Here is a 22156-nt window from a genome sequence, read left to right as displayed (position 1 = left end):
GAAAGAAAGAAAGAAAGAAAGAAAGAAAGAAAGAAAGAAAGAAAGAAAGAAAGAAAGGAAGGAAGGAAGAAAGAAAGAAAGAAAGAAAGAGGAAGGGAGGAGGAGAAAGGAAGGGAGGAAGAGAGGAAGAGAGAAAGAAAAAGGAAGAGAAAGGAAGAGAAAGGAAGAAAGAGAGAAAGAAAGAAAGAGAAAGAGAGAAAGAAAGAAAGGAAGGAAGAAAGAAAGAAAGAGGAAGGGAGGAGGAGAAAGGAAGGGAGGAAGAGAGGAAGAGAGAAAGAAAAAGGAAGAGAAAGGAAGAGAAAGGAAGAAAGAGAGAAAGAAAGAGAAAGGAAGAGAGAAAGAAAGAAAGGAAGGAAGAAAGAGCAGGAAAAAAAAAGAGCAATAGAAACCATCTGTTCCCTCTGTGTGTTCCCCTTGAGGCAGATTTGTTCACTTTCTTTCTCAACATATTTTCTTCGTCAGATAACTTTAGATTTGTGTATACGGCCATTACTTTTACCGATGCTTTGTCTCCTTGACATTTTCCAGGCACCATACCTAGTCCAACTCATGCACCTAGTATTTCTAAAATGGCTGAACTTCTCATGGACCCAGTTTTAACAAGAGACTGAGGTTTGAAAACCTATCCAGATAGGACTGCTCCAAATCATAGATAGCTAAGACAGAACTTTGGTAGCAAGGTATCAAATGTATATACTCCCCCCTCAGCCCAGCCAAATACCATGCAAGGTGTACATCTGTTGAGCTAATCTCTTGAATTTAGTAACGTAATTTCCTCTGTTTGGTAGGGGAAGCAACAAACTGCCAAATTCATGGTCTTTCAGAACAGTCTAATGAACCCACACTGGTGAGGCGGAAATACACATACTGTTTTAAATAGACTGAGGGCTCCCAGAGGCTATACATGTATACTTTTCTCTAAAAGCTGGGCCCTCCAGAAAACTGGGCTGAGGCAAACCCACTGGACTGGGATCTCTAAGTAAGAAGTAGCAGAGGACACGTCTGAGCAATGGTCTCCATGCTCTCCTCAATACCAAAGTTTAAAACAATCGGCCTAAATTGAATGTAAACAACTAATCTAGGAGGAAGAAAACATGTTTAAGGTCTCACCTTGGCTATTAGTTGCATGACCCTAAATAATCTGAGTCTTGTGGGTCTCACTTTCCTCACCTGAAAGATACAGAAGTAGAGGACTAGCTGGTGATCTGCAAAGGTTCTTCCAGCTCAATCATTTCATGACTTAATGACTGTTGCGTCTATAGAGTCTGGCTGAGCATAGAAATTCTACCTTTCAAATTGTGAACTGAAGGCACACATTAGTTCTCCCTCTGCTGCCTCTCCCTCCCCAAAATCCCACTAAAACAGCAGTAGAAATGGGGCTGTATAAATATAAAGAATGAAAGTCAAGGTAATAATCAACAAAATTTTAGAAGGTGGAAAGCAGATGGATGAATGGTTACTGACAGCAGACTTGAGATAAATAAGATACAACATAACCTCCAAAAAGCTCAGGAACTTGTAGCATTAGGCGCTTATGGAAGTAGGGATTAAGATGGGGCTAAAAACAGAAGGATTGGCTGAAAGTCTATTTAAGAACCAGCTGGCATCAGCTCATGAATAGATAAACAAAATGTTGTATAACTACACAATGGAACATTATTCGGCCATAAAAAGAAATGAAGTACTGTTACATGCTGCAACACAAATGAACCTTGAAAACATTATGCTAAGTGAAAGAAGCCAGACACAAAAGGCCACATATTGCATAATTTCATATAGATAAAATGTCCAGAATAGGCATATTCATAGAAAAGAAAGTGGTTGCCAGGGGACTAACTGCTAACACATATGCAGTTTCTTTTGGGATGATGGATATGTTCTGGAACTACATAGTGGTGATGGTTGTGTGACACCGTGAATCAACACTAAAAACCACTGAACTGTACACTTTAAAATGGCACATTTATGTTACATGAATTACATATATATGTCAATAAGAAAAAAAAAGAACCAGTTGAACCCCACCCTACCCCATACCCTTCCCATTCCATCTGGCCTCCTCCATTTCAAAAGAAAACTGAAAGTTTATTTTTCCCAATAGATAAATTTAAAAATGAGTCGGGTGAGTAAATGGGTAATGGTGGTAAAAAGGTACAAACTTTCAGTTTGTAAGATAAATAAGTCTTGGGGATGTAATGAGCAGCATTGTGACTATAGTTAACAATACTGTATTCTATATTTGAAACTGCTAAGAGAGTAAATCTTAAAAGTTCTCATCATAAGAAAAAACTAACTGGTAATAGACTTATGGTAATCATTTCACCATATATACATATATCAAATCATGCTGTACACCTAAAACCAATACAACATTACATGTCAATTATATCACAATTAAAAATAAAAAAAGAAGAATGGATGTCTATACTTGGGATTGCACAGTTGAGGTATCAAGCATTAACAGCTAGGAAACCAGACACAGCTGAGAGCAAGAGTATCACTCTAAAAATAGGGAAATAAGAGCAAGTTTACATACTTCACATTGAGATCCTCAGTGCTCTTCCACTACTTGGCTCTCAGAAAGTTGGCAGCTAAGATTATGCCCTCAAAACAGAGTTCTAGAGGAGCCTTTTAGGTGAATTTAACCAGCCCATGAAAAAAAGACCTAGTGATATCAATGGTACAAGGAAGAAACTATGCAGCCAAATCATTTTATAGTGAACCTCTCAGTAATTGAACCCCACCTATGAACAGAGCTTCCCAATCATTGGTGCATTATTCTTAAATGTAAATGTATAGCCAGAGATCATGAGGCATTTGGGAAGAGACTCTAAGATTAAAGAAAAATACCTCTAGCCAATCAATCAATCAGTGCAACTTCGAGAAAACAGAAAATTATGCAGAAAAAAGAAAACTTCAAAAATTCTATCATAGGGCCTAGAAGAAACAAAACTCCAGTAACAATAAGGACAACTAAACCCAGATCTTGGTTTCTAATATCATTCTCATTAAAACAAACAAACGAACAAACAGGGCTGCTTAGAGAAATGGCTGGTTCTTTAACTGAGCAGAAAATATACAGGATTAGCCTGGAGCATCTTGTAGTGGCAGAAGGTAAGGAAGTGCTCAAAAAACCCCACAATGATGGGGACATGTCAAAGAGACACAAGAGCTAACTGAAAGATCCCCCAAGGGCCAAATCTAGAAAAATCTGAACAACAAAATAAACAAGTTGAATTATAACCCAAAGAATAAAATAAAAATCATGAGTCCATCCTAATATAAATAGATGATTAAATAGAGGGAGAACAGACAAATCTCCTGTGCAGAAGAACTCCAAATAATTTATGTAGATACTCAGCTCTCAAGAAGTGGAAAATAACTCCCTACTCCTTAACTATGGGCTACTCATAGGAAAAAAAGAGTAACTTTACATTGGAGAAATCTGACAGACACTACCAGGTGATCAAGATTAATATTAACAATGATAAATCATGTTGAGAGTATGTATGCCTTCTTGATATAATATGATGAAAATGACATTTTACCTATGTAAACCATCATCTCAGTCTAATCAAGGAAAAACATACACATCCCAACTGAGGGACATTCTACAAAACAGTTGACTAATATTCTTCAAAACTACCAAAATCATCAAAAAGAAAAAAAAGCCTGTAGCACAGGGAAATATACACAAAATGTTATGATAACTCACAGAGAAAAAAATGTGACAATGAGTGTGTATATGTCCATGAATAACTGAAAAATTGTGCTGAACACTGGAATTTGACACAACATTGCAAAATGATTATAAATCAATAAAAAAAAGTTAAAAAAAAAAAAAAAGAAAGAAAAAAAGCCTGAAAAACTGTTTCCTGGAACATAAAAAGAGTTAGGCAAAAACTAAGAATATGAATAAAGTAGGGAGTCAGTCCAGGAAGTCTAATATACAAATAACAGAATTCCATAAAGAGAGAACAGAGAAAATAAAGGGGAAGTTCTTATCAATAAAATAATTTTATTTTTTCCTTTTTTCCCAGAAATGAAGGGCATGAATTTCCAAATTGAAAGTTCACTTCAAAGATCTAGCACAGTGGATGAAAACAGACTCACACTTTAATTAATAATAATAATGTATCAATATTGACTCACTAATTGTGACAAATGTACCCTACTAATGCAAAATACTATTACAGGAAACCGGTTGTGGAGTATATAGGAATTCCCTGTACTATCTTCACAACTTTTCTGTAAATTTAAATCTATTCTAAAATAAAAAGTTTATCAAAAAGGTTTTTTAAATTATATCTCATTTAAACAAAATGTCCAGAATAAGCAGATCTACAGAGACAGAAAGTAGATTTGTGGTTGCCTGCAGTGGGGGATATGGACTTCATGGTATGCAATTTATATCTCCAATAAAGTTGTTTAAAAAAAAAAAAAAACAGAGAGACATAAAATAACAACACTTGTGGAAACTTAAAAGGTTCTCTGCCAAAACTAAAATTAACCAAGAACTGTTCATATGGGATGTAGGAAACGAGATCTATCACAAGACAGTGTGGCAAAGGATAACTCCAAGACAAAGGGACATCCCAAGGTTTAGCTGTGCAAGGCCTAGCAAGCCAAGATTTCAAATAATCCAGATTGATGGAGCTAAGGTAAGGATCCATTGTTTGTATCAAATTCTCAAAGGGATCTTTGAAGCAAAAACTATGATAAGCCACTGCTTTAAGATATCCATTACACGCCTCACCCAAGAGACTAACCACACAAACTCCTATAACAAAAAGAATCTTTTGCATGATGCAAATCACAGAGAAGAAATGAAGAGAGTAATAAAGAAGATTAATACAGTTTTATAACTAGATACAATCATGTGGAAATAAAAGGAAAGAAAGGAAACAGAGGCACAGTTAAAGCACTCAAGAAGCCTAGTGAATATGAGTTCAGATGAAACTTGATAGCTTACTCCACAGAGCTTAAGACATACTGAAGATAGTGGGGTTTTTTAAATTTTATGATTTATGTTCTACCTATCTCAAAAAATAAGATGGCATATGTGAGAAAAATTATAGAAAAAATTAAAATCAGAACAAGGAACATTAAAAGAAGTAAAGAAATATACATTCTTAAGTACCTATGATGTAACTTTTCTATAAACTGCAAAAAATGATAGTTTGCTTACAATATATTTTAAAACAATAACAGAAAAAGTTTTGGAAGGAAATATACAAAATACTAAACATGGTTATGGTACTTCTACAAGGCTAGACTATGGATGACTGCTATTTTTTTCCTTTTACTTTTTTATATTTTCTAAATTTCCCACAATGAACATGTATGATCTCAAGATAAAGAGATTATACTAAAAAATATGAATAATTTAATAGCACATTTCTCTCAAGCTGCTAAAGAAGAGACTTTTTGAAATTAGGATTTAGAATACTAATTTAATTCCTAATTTCTATACTGCAACAACTTAGATGTCTTAACACTGTTACAGTACAAGGATGTAGACTACTAAAAAAAACTCTTCCTATTTATATGCACCAGTTTAAAGGTGAATACTAAAAGACTAATATGTCATGTCCTCCTATTAAACCAAAGAAACATGTATTAAAATAGTTACACAATATTAACATTTCAATATTTGAAAACTGAAATGAACAAAACTTTAAATTTAACTCAAAGCCAAAACAACTGTAGGAGTCCTGACTCATCACCTACAAAGGATTTGCATAGCTACATTATTCCTTGACAGCAAAAAGGGGAATAACCTGCCTTGTTACTAAAATCCCTCTTGGGAGAAAAAAGGATGTAAACTCATAACCCAGTACTACCTTATAGTGAAAAATCTACCAAGACTCGATTTAGTTTCCAACCTGAGACAGAAACTTTCTGCCTTCCCAGATTACCACAAATGAGTAAAGCAGGGTCCTCTCAAAAATAAAATTTCAAGACAACAATTTCCTTCTTTCCAGCTTTCTACTCACCCAATTCCCCCTTTCTCTGTGTTTTTGCAAAAATTTCCAAAGAGGAAAACATAGATCTTTTCCTTAAAGCCCTGTCAGAGCTTTTTATGTGTCTTCTTTAAGTCTTAGAAAACTAAAAGCATTCCTCCTCAAAAGGTCAACTTCATGAACCAAAACATCTCATAATTGTCCACACACTCTCTGCACATTTCCTCCCCTCTTTGCATTATATGGAATAAGAAACCTTGAATGCAAAAAAAGAAAAAGGAAAAATACATACACCACTAAAATCCACTGAAAATACTTTCACATAGTATATTATTCCATTAATCACCACAACCCTCTGATTTTACAGATAAGGAAACTGGCTCAGAGATAATAAGTCACCAATGGGTATAAGGCAAAATGGGATTAGAAACCCCTCCAGACACCCCAACCAAAGTTCTTTACATCTACTACATTAAAGTGGATGTCTCTTAGAACTTTAGAATTTAGAGCAGTCAAGAAGTACAATCTTGGTGTAAGAAAAACAACTAAGAGTAAGTAATCTTCATCAGGAGCCTAAAAAGGAATAAAATCCCAAGTTCTCTGCTGTGATACAGAGCAGTATCCTCAACTCACAGATCATGAGAGGGTTCCTCCCCAACTAAAGCAACCCAAATCTCCTGGATCCTTTCCTGCACCAAGCACCATCAATGTCCAAGCTGTCCTATCCTTCAGTAGTTAGGGAAAAGATGGCCCCTCCGAGACTTCTCTTGATAGAGGTCCAGAGAGAATAATAAATGGGGTTAAACTGGGAGCCCAACCCAGTTTGCCAGTAACTGAGCTTAGTAAAATGCACATGCAGACATGAGGCCTGGGCCTTCTATCGGTCCTTGGAAGAAAATCAAGACTAAAAGCTGCCACTGCTGCCAAAGGTTTAGATGAAAAGCTTCTTAGAAAGAGCCTAAGGAGCAAATGCTATGTCAATTTTTTCTCTCCACCTTCTTAATGTCCATTGTCTTCTACGTCTCTCATACTCTCTTGCCTAGACAGACTCTGAAAATGAATCAGTTCCATTTAGTTCAACAACCCTACAAACAGTGATCCTCCTTTTCCTAGAAAATCATTAGGTCTGCTAAAATGAGGACCCTAGCAGAATGACTAACAGGGTAGCAATTTTCCTGCAATAGTTATTTATAGAGGCAATAGTGGCAGTAGACAGTATTCAAGCTATTGCAGTCAAATACCACCATTTCTCTTTTTTCCCCCACTATTATTTTTTCATAGTCTATCTGGTATACTCTTGCTTATTTTATGTTTCCCCAACTTTTTTTTAAATTGACATAAATAGTTGATATACAACATTGTGTTAGTTTCAGGTGCACAGCAAAGTGATTCAGTTCTGCATATATATACCTATTCTTTTTCAGATTCTTTTCCATTATAGGTTATTACAAAATATTGAATATAGTTCCCTGTGCTATACAGTAGGTCCTTGTTGCTTACCTATTTTATATAAAGTAGTGTGTATCTGCTAATCCCAAACTCCTAATCTATCTCCCACCCTTTTCCCCTTTGGTAACCATAAATTTATTTTCTATGTCTGTGAGTCTGTTTCTGTTTTGTAGATAAGTTCATTTGTATCATTTTTTTAGATTACATATATAAGTGATATCATATATTTGTCTTTCTGTCTGATTTACTTCACTTAGTAGGATAATCTCTAGGTCCATCCATGCTGCTGCAAATGGCATTATTTCATTCTTTTTTATGGCTGAGTAATATTCCATTGTGTGTGTGTGTGTGTGTGTACCACATTTTCTTCATCCATTCATTTGTCAATGGATATTTAGGTTGCTTCTGTGTTTTGGCTACCGTAAGTGGTGCTGTTATGAACACTGGAGTGAATGTATCTTTTCAAATTAGTTTTCATCTTTTCCAGATATATGCCCAGGGATGGAATTGCTGGATCATATGATAACTCTATTTTTAGTTTTTTTCCTTAAAAAAACTAAAAACATCATGGCTGCACCAATTTACATTCTCATCAACTATGTAGGAGGGATCCCTTTTCTCCATACCCTCTCCAGCGTTCATTAGTTGTAGACTTTTTGATGATGGCCATTCTGACTGGTGTTAGGTGGTACCTCACTGCAGTTTTGATTTGCATTCATCTAATAATTAGCAATGTTGAGCATCTTTTCATGTGCCTGTTAGCAATCTGTATCTCTTCTTTGGAGTAATGTCTATTTAGGTCTTCTGCCCATTTTCTGATTGGGTTATTTGGTTTTTTGATATTAAGCTGTATGAGCTGTTTGTATACTTTGGAAATTCCCTTGTCGATTGCATCATTTGCAAATCTTTTCTCCCATTCCATACGTTGTCTTTTCATTTAGCTTATGGTTTTCTTTGCTGTGCAAAAGCTTGTAAATTTGATTAGATCCCATTTGTTTATTTTGCTTTTGTTTCCCTTACTCTAGGAGGTTTACCCAAAAATATACTGCTGCAATTTATGTCAAACAGTGTTCTGCCTATGTTTTCCTCTAGGAGTTTTAGAGTATCTAGTCTTATATTTAGGTCTTTAATCCATTTTTAGTTTATTTTTGTATGTGATGTTAGAGAATGTTCTAATTTCATTCTTTTACATGTAGCTGTTCAGTTTTCCCAGTACCATTTATTGAAAAGATCCTTTTCTCCACTGTATATTCTTGCCTCCTTCATTGTAGATTAATTGATATAAGTGAGTAGGTTTATTTCTGGACTTTCTGTCCTCTTCCATTGATCTACATGTCTGTTTTTGTGCCAGTACCATACTGTTTTGATTACTGTAACTCTGTAGTACAGTCTGTAATCAGGGACTGTGATTCTTCCAGCTCCATCCTTCTTTCTCAAGACTGTTTTGGCTATCCTGGGACTTTTGTGTTTCCATACAGATTTCTCCATCTCTGAGTTCTTCTGAAACTCTTCTGTGGGAGCTATTGTGAGAGCCATTTACTGGTCATAAAACAAATCTACTCCTTTGAATGTAGTTCACATGACATTTTCAGTTCCCACCCTAGCTCCTAGAACTGAAATCAGCATTCTGTCTAGGTGTGGTCTAACTAACATCTTTTAAAACAGTACTATCCACTCTCTTTTTCAATAATATCTCTCTATTAATGCAAGGTAAAATCACAACTTTTTGTCAACCAAACGACACTTTTGCCATAAGTCAAACTTGCATCCAACTAAAAGTCTCATATTTTTGTGTTGCTATTAAGTCATATCTCCCTTCTAATACTTCTACTTTTGTACCACCTGTTTCATTATACAGCTCAAATCTCTTATCCCCAACTATATCCTAATCATTCCGTTCAAAACATTCTTGAATCAAAAAATGGTATTTCCCTCCTCTACCAGTCTACTCCCCTAATAAAGAAAATGTGGCAAGTCTGACTGAACATACTTTCAGTGGGTCTGTGTTGACTTCTAATAATCACAGCTTCCTTTTCTATATCTTCATACTATAGCCTTAATAAACCATTCTAGATTGACTAGAAATGTGTCACTTCTTCTCAGTCTTGAAAATATGTCTTGCAGTAAGTCCATGATTCCTTAAAGGTTACTGACAGTGACTAAATGATAATCACCCCAAAATTCTTTCAGAACTCAAGTAGGTTTATTTATACTAAAATACTCAAGTAATTTGGGTCAGGAGACTTGAATTCACTCAGAGGAATTAAATGCTCCTACATAAATGCTTAATGATCTCAGGTTTCAGTCTCCTCTTACCAATTCAGTTATATCCTCTCCAATCTATAGATAATTTACCACGACAATGGGGCAAAAAAGCTTCTGGTGCCATTTCAGTCTTGCAGATATTTTTTTCAAATGTGGTTATTTGGAATTTCACATTTAGAGATTGCCCAGCATAAAATGCCATTTTTGAAGAAATATTTAGCACAACAAAAGCTTTTTTTGGGGGGTGGAGGGAGGAGTTCTTTGAAGCAAATCCATAAAAGTGTTAGAGGATGCAGAAATGCTAATTATAACAGTTCTTACCACAGCAGCAGAAACCAAACTAACAAATCTATTACAGAATGAGGCTAAAGGAGAATTCTGAAAATGAATACACTTCTGCTACCACTGAAAGAGAAGAAAATGTGTCAAGCCAAAAATTTTAATAATCTCTCAAGGTGAAAATATTCCCACAATTCATCAAAATATCAACGCACAGATATTTACTAAATGTGCAATACATTTAATCAAAACAATTCATACAAAACCTCACATCATACTCACATCCTCTCAACAAATCCAAGCTATAAATATAAGTACAATCAGAGTGATGTTTTCCCCATTCACTCACCATAGGATAGAGAACCTGTCTACCCCACACTCAGCCATTCTGCTACATTATCGCATTATTCCACACTCAAGCAATTTGTCTATCAATCCTGATTGAGTTCCTACTGTGCAGCACATAGCTCTATGCTAAGTGCTATACAGACATAAAAATTTACCATTCAAAACCAACTGGTCCCAGAATTCATGAACACACTTGAGTAAACTATCTCATTCTCTAGGCAGACAGGCCTCACAAATCTGAACAAACCTCTCATCCAGATGAAGCTAGGAAGGTACTGCAGTATATCCTATAGCACAGATGCTATAGTGGAAGAAATAGGACTTAAAGACAGGCAAATATAGATTCAAATACTAGTTGCACGTGTTGCTGAATTTTAAGTAACATGCCCAGTGACTCTCTTCCATAAATCTCAGTTTTCTCATCTGTGACATGGGGATAATTATACATATTTCATAGGTCTATTGATAGACTGTGTGTAAATACATGTAAAGCATATGGGACATACTTACATGGAGCATGAGAGGTGAAAAAAAAAAAAAAAGGAAACAGCCATACAAGCAAGAGTCACCTCTAAATCTTTAACCATAAAAACAAGACACAGAAATGTCCTGGCAATTCCCAAATGTTTCTCAAGAAGGAAGCCTCTACTGCATGAAAGTGACAACATATATCAGCTTCACAGAACAGCAAAGATGGCTGTATCAAGAACACTCACATGTTTCTAAGTCCAAATTTCAAACCACAGCTTATAATAAGGAAGCACACAACACTCTCTCCAGAGCACAAAGGAGATATAAGAATCTGGGAGCCTCCTGTCAGGTTACCCTCAATAACAGAAGAAAGTTATCTTTACCTCTAAGACTTTTTATAGTAACAATTTGTTTTAGCAGTTTCCTCAACCACTAAAATTTTACCAATTGGTACTAAATCCAAGAACAAAGACTAGGATTTGTTTTACTAAATGTGTGTTAAAAGCACTGTATTGGTTATATCAAAGCCTTGTTGTACTTCAGGCCCAGCTGTGAGAGCAACAGAAATGTTTCTCTTTCACTCTGTAGATAATACTGATAAATGGCACACACTCATACAAAAAAAGGTAGGGGAGCTTTTTGAGGCAGTACAGAATAGTGTGATAGCATAGTGTTTAAGAGGGTTCGCTCTGGGATTGCAGATCTAAATGGGAAAGGTAAAACAATAAAGGCTTTAAAAAGAAAGAAAGAACATCCTTGTGACCCTGCAATAGCAAAAATATCTTAAACAGAACAGAAGAGGCATGAAGCATAGAGAAAACTGATAAAATGGACTACATTATAACTAAAAGCTTGTGTTCATCAAAAGTTATCATTGAGAGAATGAAAAGGAAACACACAAATCACAAGAAGATATCTGCAATACATATAACTGACAAAAGACTCATATCTAGAAAATATAAAGAATTCAATTAAATCAATGAGTGGAAAAAAAGAAAAAAACCTAAAAGAAAAATGGCAAAACTTGGATACTTCTAAAAAGAGGAAATACCAGTATCTGATAAACTTTTGAGAGGTACTCAACTTCATTAATCATCCAGAAAACGCAAGTTTAAGTAATGCAATAACCCCAAATAACCAACTGAGTATGGGAAAACAATCCTATCCTATTCCTCTCTTCTATAGACCTCCACATTCTTTATTACTCAGCACTTACAAAAGCTGTAGAAGTTTTACTTATTTAATTTCTAAAAGGTAAAGTACAATGCCTTATATCAGGGGGAAAAAAAAACATGGTTACATACAATTCCTTGAAAATCTGAATAAGGAGCCTTTATCTTTTCATAATTAATACAAATCTTTATCAAATATCTACAATGTAAAGCACTTCTAGCAAAGCTAATAAATTTGCCTACCAGACTCTTGGACAAGAGGAGTTTATAACATAACTTTGTAATGTTTTCATTTTTATAATGACCTATGGTTTTTATAATCAGGAAAAAAATTAAAATTTTAATGGTCATTGTCAAATAAAGACTCTGGGGAAAACAAGAGACACCTAACTTACCCAAAATAAAATCTCTGGTTTTCTTCAACAACATAACAATAATTAATACCTATCTTCATAACTAGGCTAAAACATTGTTAGAGAGCCATTACTCTAAAACTACAAAAACAAAGAAAGAAAAGGACATCAGAAATGACACAATTGAGAAAGGAACCATCTCTTCTGACATTCCTGGAAAGTAGTTCTATATATTTTTTAATAAATGTAATTTGTTATAAATTGGTTTATCCACTTATAAATCATGGTTTATGGCTATTATTTCTAAATCATTTCCTCTTTGTCTTCAGGACTTTAAAAATCCTGAGTTTCTTAGTTGCTTCTCATACCCTTTCATTATAAAGAATATGGTAAATCAGAAGTCACAGGCAGCACCCAAACTACAACCAAAAAAGATGCAAACTGCAGGCTACACTGAGGGATTTCCGAGGTTAGCAAATGCAAATCATTTTCTTGCCTCTTCAAAGAAAACAGGCCTCAAAAAGCGTAAAACATCCTGAAACAGTCACACAAAAAAGAGAGCTTCTTAGAAACAAAGCCCAGTAACTATTCGGTCTAAGAAAGACATTTTCAGAATTGTTAAGTGTGGAGAGCCAGGGGGAAAAAAAAAGTATGAAAGAACAACCAGCCTTAACTACAATTCAAAAAACGAATGACCTGGCTTCTCTCCTGAGAGATTCCTCTACTGCATTGTGGTTTGGGGACTGAATCAAAAAGGCCACATCACAGCTCTGTTATTCAGTGATTAAGATATTGCTTCAGTATTCCCAAATCTATCATTTTAAAAGAATAATCTCATCAATGGTGAGACAGCAGACAGAAGACCTGGATTCTAACAGTTCCTTCTAACTTTCTGGGTGACACTGGACAAAAAAAAAAAAAAAAATGTATTTCAAGTGGGGCTGAAAATATTAAAAAAAACTGTTTAAAAACTATAAAGTCATTGGCAAGTATTAATCATTACCATCTGTCAAAAGTGGTGGCTAGACTAGCTAAGATCTAGTTCTGACAGTTTTTTATTTTGTGACCAATATAAATAAATGCACACTCATATTTTGCCAACTAGCAATAGTTTAGAAAACAAGGAATCCCACACTCACAGAGGAATGAAGCTTCATTAGACAAATCTCCACATATCTTCTCCCTGCTCAAGTCCTCTCAGCACTTCATGAAAACATTTTAGACTAATGTAGCTAGTTCAGTCCATAAAGTAGACCACAGATGGCCTAGCAAAATTTTGACCTAACCTACCGATCACACGAATGAACAGAAAAAAATTACTAACCTGGTTCTCTTTTAACAGGAAACTATGACAGATCCCATGGATGACAATCAAGCAAATATCCTAAGTGTAACATTTTAGAAATTTGATCGTCTAAACTACAGCTGCTCCCATCTAATTTCCTAGAGCCATACCTGGCCCCTCAGAAACGTACTGCAGACAGCTTGAGAGCTGTCACATGCTCATTTTCACCATGACAGGACTCTGACACTCATAAACCCAATCCAGGGTTCTATACACTCCAACCTAAAACCAGCCTTCACAAAACATCTGGAACATAGATATTTGACCAATATCTGCCTCACTTAATAAATTTTGAGAGCTAAATCTAAAAATTTGGCAACAATAACCTATGTGTAATCACTGAATTCCATAAGAAGTCACCAGCTTGTGTAAGGGAAGGCTTTCTTTCTTTCACTAGGTCCTATGCCATTTCCAGCAGAACCTAAAACATATCAAATATAGGTTCCTCTATGTGCAGCTAGGTTCCTGAGAGACCTCTAAGACCACCTGACAGTAATTCAAACCCAGGAATGACAACAGGAATTGAGGACCCAAGCAAAGTCCAAGTACACCTTCCACCAGAGTTAGCCAAAAAACAGGCTTATAAAAGGATATAGGACTGGAAATGGGTGTTGCCAAAGGAGGCCTCAGGCAAAGAAAATTTTATTTATAATCTAGGAAGGAAGGAAGGAAGGGCTGAACAGCATCTAAGAGAATTTCACTTAAGCACCAAACACTGTGACTCAAGATTTCCTCCTAAGAAGAGAGGAGCAGGGCCACAGTGTCATTAAAGTAAAATCCACTTACCTTCAGTGAGATCCTCACCTCCTGAGGGAGTGTAAAGTGGGGTTCTCTTAGGTTTAAGAATATAGTCCCTCTAACTAAATTTAGCATATAATTTTAAACTGCCTTGGGGTTGCTCTGTAATTGTTTTCTGTGTGTTAGTCTCTTTTCTTCACTTCATATTTGCTCTACCTTATAAAAGGAAACACATGACCTAACTTTGGAAACCTCCCCCTCCCACATGGACCTCAGTAAGTATCCACAGATGCTTGAGGTAAGCTATCAGGATTTGAATTTCATTTCAGCTAGGAGCCTAAGCTTTAGAGCAGAGATGTCTTTCTAAAATGACCATGGGAGAATTTGCACAGAACTGACCAGACTTGTAGAGGAAAATAAAAAGGTTAGCTCAAATTGACTCTGTTTGAAACTGGCTCATCAAACTTTTTGTACCCACTTCATCTTTGAGAAGAGATAGCCTTTTTTTCTTTTTTCTTTGTTTCTTTTAAATAAGATATCCTTCTTAGCCATCAGGAATATGCACATCAAACCCACAAGGATACCACTTCACACCCACTAGGATGCCTATGATTAAAGATAGTAAGTGTTGGTAAGGACATAGAGAAAAAGGGAAACTTTCATACATTGCTAGTGGGAATATAAACTATGCAGTTGTTTTGGAAAATAGTCTGCAATTTCTCAGAAGGTTAAACACAGAGTTGCCATGTGACCCAGCAATTCCACTCCTAGGTATATACCTAAGAGAAATGAAAACATATGTCCACACAAAAATGTACACAAATGTTCACAGCAGCATAATTCATAATAACCAAAAAGCATATAAATAACCCAAATGTCCATCATTTATGATAAGTAAAATGTGGTATATTCACACAATGAAGTATTCAGCCATAAAAAGAAATGATGTACTGATATATGCTACAACATAGATGAACCTTGAAAACAAGCTAAGTAAAATAAGCCAATCACAAAACACCATGTTATATTATTCCATTTATAATGAAATGTCCAGAATAGACAAATCCATAAAGGTCAAAAGTAGATTAGTGGATGCCTAGGGGTGTGTGTGAGGTTAGGGAGTTCGAAGGATATGGGAATTGACTGCTAATGGGTTATGGGTCTTCGGGGGAGAATATTCTAAAATTGATTATAGTGATGACTGCACAACTTTGTGAATATACTAAAAGACACTGAATTGTGTAAACAGGTGAATTATATATCTCAATAAAGATGTTTTTATATGTTAGAGAGAAAAAAGAAAACACTTATATAAGTGATAAAGCAAGTAGAGCAAAATGTTAACAGTGAATCTGGAAAAAGGATGTATGGAAGTTCTCTGTACTATTCATGTCAGCATCTGCTGTGAAATTACATCAAAAGAAAAAGCTAAAAAAAAAAAAGATATCTCTCTTGATAATCACACACAGTATTCTTGCTTAACATGAAAGAGAAACCTACACTAGAAAAAAATGCCATGCCTGCTCCTGCCGCTGCCAAATATTTCACTTGTCTCCCCCTTATTGATCAAATAACTACAAAGTATGCAAAGAATCATGCAAGTAGCAGAAAAGAAGAATAAAAATGTGACCAAGGGAGACAAATATTCTCCAACTTTCTCAGGTCCTCAGTTTCCTCATATGTAAAAAGCAGGTTATATAATCTCTAAAAGTGCTTCCATGTTTGACATTCCATGATTCTATTGTTCTAATTTCACTGCTCAATATGGTTAAAGAGAAGTATGTAAGATGTGACCAGTCCTCTGGCTTTCCTGGACAGTGAGCACTTTTTCTCCCTTCTAATGGTGACAGTAAGAGATGATTTCAGTGTATTGTCAGTGGTCTAAGCAGTTTCATACAGGGCACTGGCCAGTTGCCCATCTATCTACATCCCCAAGCCCTCTCTTCAATTCTTGACAAGGCCTGCCTCTCAGAGCCTGGGAAAACTGGAGTAGTGAATGCACGAATCGAGGATACTTACATCTCAATGCCGGATGCAGGTCAGTGCAGAAGAATTTAAAGATTTCAAAGAAGTACGTTACAAGCATTCTAGAACCGTAACTCTCAGGCAGAGACAGGGAAAGTAAACTCAGGAATCTCACCTCACAGTAAACCTTCTCCTGCAGTCCACTGGGGGTGACCATAAGAAGAAGGGAAAATGAAGATGCCCAGAACACCCATCCATCAAAGAGGTAGAAAGAAGGACTGGACTCTACTACCATCTGCCTCCCCACTTAGCATGGGCCAACAATAACAGAAAATCAAAATCAAAAACACTTCTTCCAGATTTGTTTATCTACTTGACAAACTCAAAAAGCTAACAAGCAGACACTATTTCCTAAAATTGGCCAGACTTGTGCTCCACCAATAGATTACCTTCCTCTCCTTCAACCCAAAGTATTTCCTCAACTAACCAAAAGAAAATAAAGTTAATTTTCACTTGCACTGTTCCTTGCACAACAAATAACTACATAACTTGCCTAAATGCTTGAGTCTGGAAGAAACGGAAAGAAGTGACAGAGGGAGACTCCTATAAAATTCAATGATCTGAGTCTATATTCAACACAGCAAATTCGATGCTTATTGCTGCAAACAGAAAAAGAATGAATCTTAATCTTTTTCCATAAAGTGAGAAGGAACATTGAGCATCTTTGATTTGCTTGTTCTGGATTCACTTTTTAAGAGCATAGAAGCTATCTGAGGTATATAACTTAATTTGCTTGGAGAGAGTATAGACTCTTCAGTACCTCCCTAGAGAACCTGGGTGCAATTCACAATTTCCTGTAGTTTCATTTACTATGACATCATCAGTTTGGGAGCTATAAGGCAGAGAGAAAATGCACCCTGGAGAGTCTCAAGACTGACCCGCATAGAGCTATTTGTATTCTGTTTTGTTTTACTCAAAGATTCCCTCTGGGTAGTCCAGATTCCCCTATCAACCCACCAGAAATGAAATGAAGGAAAAAAAGAAATCCTTCAATCAGTGCTTATTCTAACAAAGGCCATCTACTGAATAGATGGTCTTGCATTCCACTACTGCAACCACACTTAAAAACACAGAAAAATACCCTTCTTTACAGTTCTTATACAGCCCTGTCTTTATTCTCTCAATAAGCTTTCACAGGGATATAATTTTAGCCTGCTGAAAAGCCAGATAATTAACAAATATTCACTAAGAGAGAATTAACATTTTTGAGGGTCTACTTGATGAGATACTTTTTATTTACATTCTCTTTTTTATACATGAGGACCCCAGCAGAGTTATCTAACTTGGTCCCCAGTCAGAGAAAGTCAACAGCAGAGTGACAATGTTAAACCCCAAAACCCATGCTCTCACTAACAAACCAAATCACTTTCCCACTCCACTCCTCTGCTTTATCATTTGCAAACCATTCTCTTTGTTTCTGAAAATCAAATGTCTATATAATTTAATAGACACTGAAAAGCACAGCATAAAAATAACGCTAGTTTAGTCCACCAATTTAAAGTTTCTTTTACTGAGGAGAACTGTGTTATTTTTAGTCTTCTCAACGTGTAGTGTTTTATAAAGGCCCAGCCAAGTAATTAGATTCAGTTTAGTGTCAGGAGAGGAGCACTGGATCAAAGTCAGGCAATTAACTAGCAGGACATAGGCCCTACTGTCCTTCCTAGGCCTCATTTTCCTCTCTGAGGTCCCTTACAGCTCCAATTCCATGATGTGAATTCCAACAACTACTTCACAAAGTCACAAATTTAATAAGTATGAAACATAGATGAAAAATTTACATCTGTACTGTAAGAATTTCAAGACCTAAAAAAGTGAACTTAAAGCTACCCCAACAAAAGGTCTAGTATTAACTGTATTACTGCTTCATGATTTTTCTCCACCTGCTATTAATTTTAGGAAATAGTGTATTTGCTCTGACCTTGTTAAAGGTCATCAATTCATCACTTTTTAAAAACAGTCCATTTTGAAGTATGCATCTATTTTTTTTTTTCATAAGAAACAATAAATTTTTCTGGTGGGGGGGGACCTGTCCTGTCATCTCTGAAGCAAAGTAAAATTAGTCAACACGATAATCACTTTCAGGAGAGAAACTTTACAGCGAACACATCACAAAAGAACACAAGAAAGGAGTATTCCTCATCAAATCAGAATGACACAACCAACCTTCACCCCATGAAACCTGCAAACTGGACACTCCAGACAAAAACTTTTCCAAAACTGTTGCAATTCAAAGGTTCCAATGACGATGCAGTGGAATTCGCGGGGATTCTACAATTCTGACACCGGTGCAGTGGAATTCACAGGGATTTTACAATTCTGACACATCTTGCGCAATTAGTGCCAAATCTGATCTGGGAGCTACCCTCACTTCCCCACCACCTCCCCTTTGAAGGATGACTCGAGAGGCATCACTATGCAACCCAGGCCCTCCAACAAGGTTGCTGCCCTTTTATACATAAATGACTGTGGCCTCATAAAGGACATAAATTATTTTCATTAAAAAAAAAGGCATGGTCCCGGGGTACGAGCCCTTTCTAGAACTAATGGAGTTCTCACCCTCCTTGGACAGGCCCAAGTTCACTTTATTACTTCATGTCCCATCAACCCAGGGGACACAGCTCAAGGGCTGGGTTAGAACGGTTTTGAGGAACTGTGATCACAGGCTTCTTGGGAAGAGGCCAAATAAACTCACCAAGTTTTTGTTTTTCTTTTTTTTTTTTTTTTTTTTTTTAAGTCTGGGTGGAACTTACTTTCACCAGGACGTAGGATGGGGGTGTTCCCTCCCAAATGGGGGTGTTCGAGGACAAGCTTCCCTTTATTTTATACTAAGTCACTAAACCTTCACCAGACTGAGAACACACAACCCTTCCTCCTCCTGGTCCCGAAGGACCTGGCCACAGCGCAGAGGGGCGCAGGGGCCGTTCAGACCCCTCACGGCTCAGAGCCCCTCTTTCCATAGCCTCTCCTCCAGCCCGACGCCCCCTTCCCCGCGCCCGCCCTGGGTCCTTCCGACCGACCCTCTCCCGGCTCTCGGGACAAAGCGGGAGTTGGGGTGGTTTCCTCCGGGGACCCCGGCCGCAGCGGGCAGGGGAAAGCGGCCCTGGGCTCAGCGCGCACTCACCCGACAGCTCGTCCGGCTCCAGCCCGGTCTCGGTGTCCAGCCCGCAGATGACAAAGTAGTCGGCGAAGCGACTGGGCGCCGAGCCCCCTCCGCCGCCACCGCTGCTCATGGCGCCGGGGCCGAGCGGGGCCGGGCGGTGCGGAGCGCCGAGCCCCCGCAACCGGGCGCCCGCCCGCCCTCAGGCCGCCCCTCCCGCCGCCGCCGCCGCCGCCGCCGCTACCGCGGCTCGGGGCACCGCCCCCGGCCTTGGCCCGGTCCCCGCGGCCGCCGCGGCTGCCGTGACGGGGCAGGGGGGCACCGGGCCGCCCCGCGCCGCATCCTGGACGCCCTCCCCTCCGCACTGCCGCCGCTGCCGCCTGCCGAGAGCGCCGCGGCCGCACGGAGCCTGAAGAAGAGCGAAGAGCGTTGAGGAGAGCCCCCACCGCGGCCCCCTCCCGCCGCGCCTGCGCACGCGCCGTCGGGCAGGGGGCGGGCGCCTCGCGGAAAGGATGACGTGATGCTCTTTGGACCCTGCGGGCCGCAGCTTCCCAGGCGGTCTCCGCAGCGCGGCCGGCTGCTGTCCGGTCGCCTGCCACCGCCACCCGCTCCGGACTGCGACTCATTTCGGAAGGGCTGAGAAGGTGCGGGATGAGTGGACGCATCCCGCAGAGTCGGGACCCTGGCCCATGCTCCTCCCCCACCTCCGCCTCCCACTAGAAGGTCTGGCTATCTCCTCCTTAGCCCGGCCCTGTCACAGGCATAGAGTAGCAGGATTGAGCTCGGAAGCCCACTTCATCCCAACTCCAGGCTGTCGGCCTAGACCCGAGATAGAGCCTTCTCCCTGACCCCGCTCCCTGACGCCCATGCCCAACCCTCTCCTCAGTACAGCTGAGGATGCCCCCTCTTTTGGCGGAGGTGGGTCTTCCCGCCCTGTTTTTACCCTTGTCTTACATATGGGGAAACTAAGGCTCAGAAAAAAGCAAGGACTTTCCCCAAGGTTACATAGAGTCTAAGAGACAAAGCCTGGGCTAGAATTCTGGGCTCGTGGTCATTCCCGCTCCCTCACCCCCACCCCAACCTTTTTCCCGTGCACCAAGCTGTCCCTTTATCTCTCCTAGAGCCTCCAGAGGCCCCTGCCACTTGGGAGCCCCCTTTCTGGTTCTGAGAATTCTCAATTCCATTTCTGAGCCGTTCGTCCTGAGAGAAGTAGGGGATGAGGAGGAAAGAAACTTGCTTTCTGGTACTTGTTTTGGGTCTCTTCGTTTTGGTTTCCCACAGAAGCTAAGCAGGAAACTGGAGATCAGAAACCAAGAAGGCAATATATTAGTGGTTACTAGCATGGGCTCTAGAAACAGAATGCTCAGATTTGAATCCTGACTTTATCATTTACTGTGTAAACTTGGGCAATCTCCAGGTGCCAGCAGTCATGGTTTTTATGTAGATTACGTAAAATAAATGTGCATGCAGATTAAGAGGGCAGAATAGTGCCTGGAACTAGAAGGCACTCAATAAATATTAGGTATCATATCATTATTCCAGCAAGAGATGTGCTCAGGGTTTCCTCTGGCAGGCTGCTGCTAAGGGCCCTAGAAGGCAGCTGGCTTCCCCAAGGGCTGACCCTGGGCTCTCTCCTGGGTACTTCCCTCAAGTATTGGTTCCCACGGGGAGGGTGGCTTGCAGGTCACAGCCAACATCACTTGGAACCATAGCACCTGCTCCTCCTTGTATGTAAACTGCCTGAACTAGTAAGAGAGAAGTGCAGAGAAGGTAGCTTCACAAAGAGCATTTAGGGTGATGCCTCACCCCATGTTGCATGCTGAGGACACAGAGACAGTAGAGGGGCTCAGAGAGCTAATTACAAAACACAGAAGGAGGGCATCTCTGCAGGTTGGGAGATGGTCAGGGAAGGCTTCCAGAAGGAGGTATAATCCAGCCTGAATTCCAAAGGATCAAAAGGGATTTCTCAAGTAAAAGGGGGAAGGAAAGATGTTTCAGGCAGCATGTGCAACAACAGGGAGTAACAGATTAAAATGGCTTCATACAGATAACAAGTAATTCATTTCTCTGGGAAATAAAGAATTAAAAGGAGATGAAACCAGGGAAAGAGGAGTGGGACAGAGCAGGAAAGGCTTGGAATGCCAGGCAAAAGAATTTATCCTGTAAAGTATGTGTGTGTCAGAGGGATGGTAAATTGAAGGAATTCAAGCTGAGGAGTGACAAGATCTGACTTACATCTTAGAATGCTCACTCTGGGAGTCACGTGGAAAAAGAGACTTGAAAAAGGCTTAAGTGTCCTCAATTTGAAGTCCAGAAGCTTTTTATCCAATGTGTCCAGGGTGATCAGGTGCTAGGAGGCCTCTCACACTAACTCAACTCATAAAACAAGTTAGAAACAAAAGACTGTATTAATTTGCCCTGAGAAATTGCTCAGAGGCCCAAAATACTCAGCTGTAAAGTGATCTCCTTCCTAGTAGGAAATATGTTTGGCAGGGTGATTGCTTCTTTGAGAGTCAGAGAAAAAAACAGAGCTGGATGCTCTTAAGATTTAAATCCTCACCCTCACTCTTACTAGCTGTGTGAACTGAGGCACATTAGTTAACTTCTCTGGAATGAGAATAATCATTCTTACCCCTCACAAGATTGCTTTC

At 38.8% G+C, this 22156-nt stretch overlaps 1 protein-coding gene across 6 annotated transcripts in view; it reads right to left on the bottom strand.

Annotated features, from left to right (window-relative positions):
- Window positions 1-19694, bottom strand: part of DENND5A (DENN domain containing 5A) — a 76392-nt gene extending 56698 nt beyond the window's left edge. For 2 of the 6 annotated variants that reach the window (XM_031460052.2, XM_064492583.1), the window contains exon 1: window positions 19530-19690. In XM_031460052.2, coding sequence (XP_031315912.2) covers window positions 19530-19638 — 109 coding nt within the window. In that variant the 5' untranslated portion in view covers window positions 19639-19690. Of the gene's footprint in view, window positions 1-19529 lie in introns of all 6 variants that reach the window. The other 4 variants (XM_031460053.2, XM_064492579.1, XR_010383401.1 and 1 more) reach the window with 3 other exon arrangements.
- Between the last annotated feature and the right edge of the window lie 2462 nt (window positions 19695-22156).

This window comes from Camelus dromedarius, chromosome 12 (genome assembly GCF_036321535.1).
Source record: "Camelus dromedarius isolate mCamDro1 chromosome 12, mCamDro1.pat, whole genome shotgun sequence".
NCBI lineage: Eukaryota > Metazoa > Chordata > Mammalia > Artiodactyla > Camelidae > Camelus > Camelus dromedarius.
This window is presented reverse-complemented; position numbering and strand designations above follow the sequence as displayed.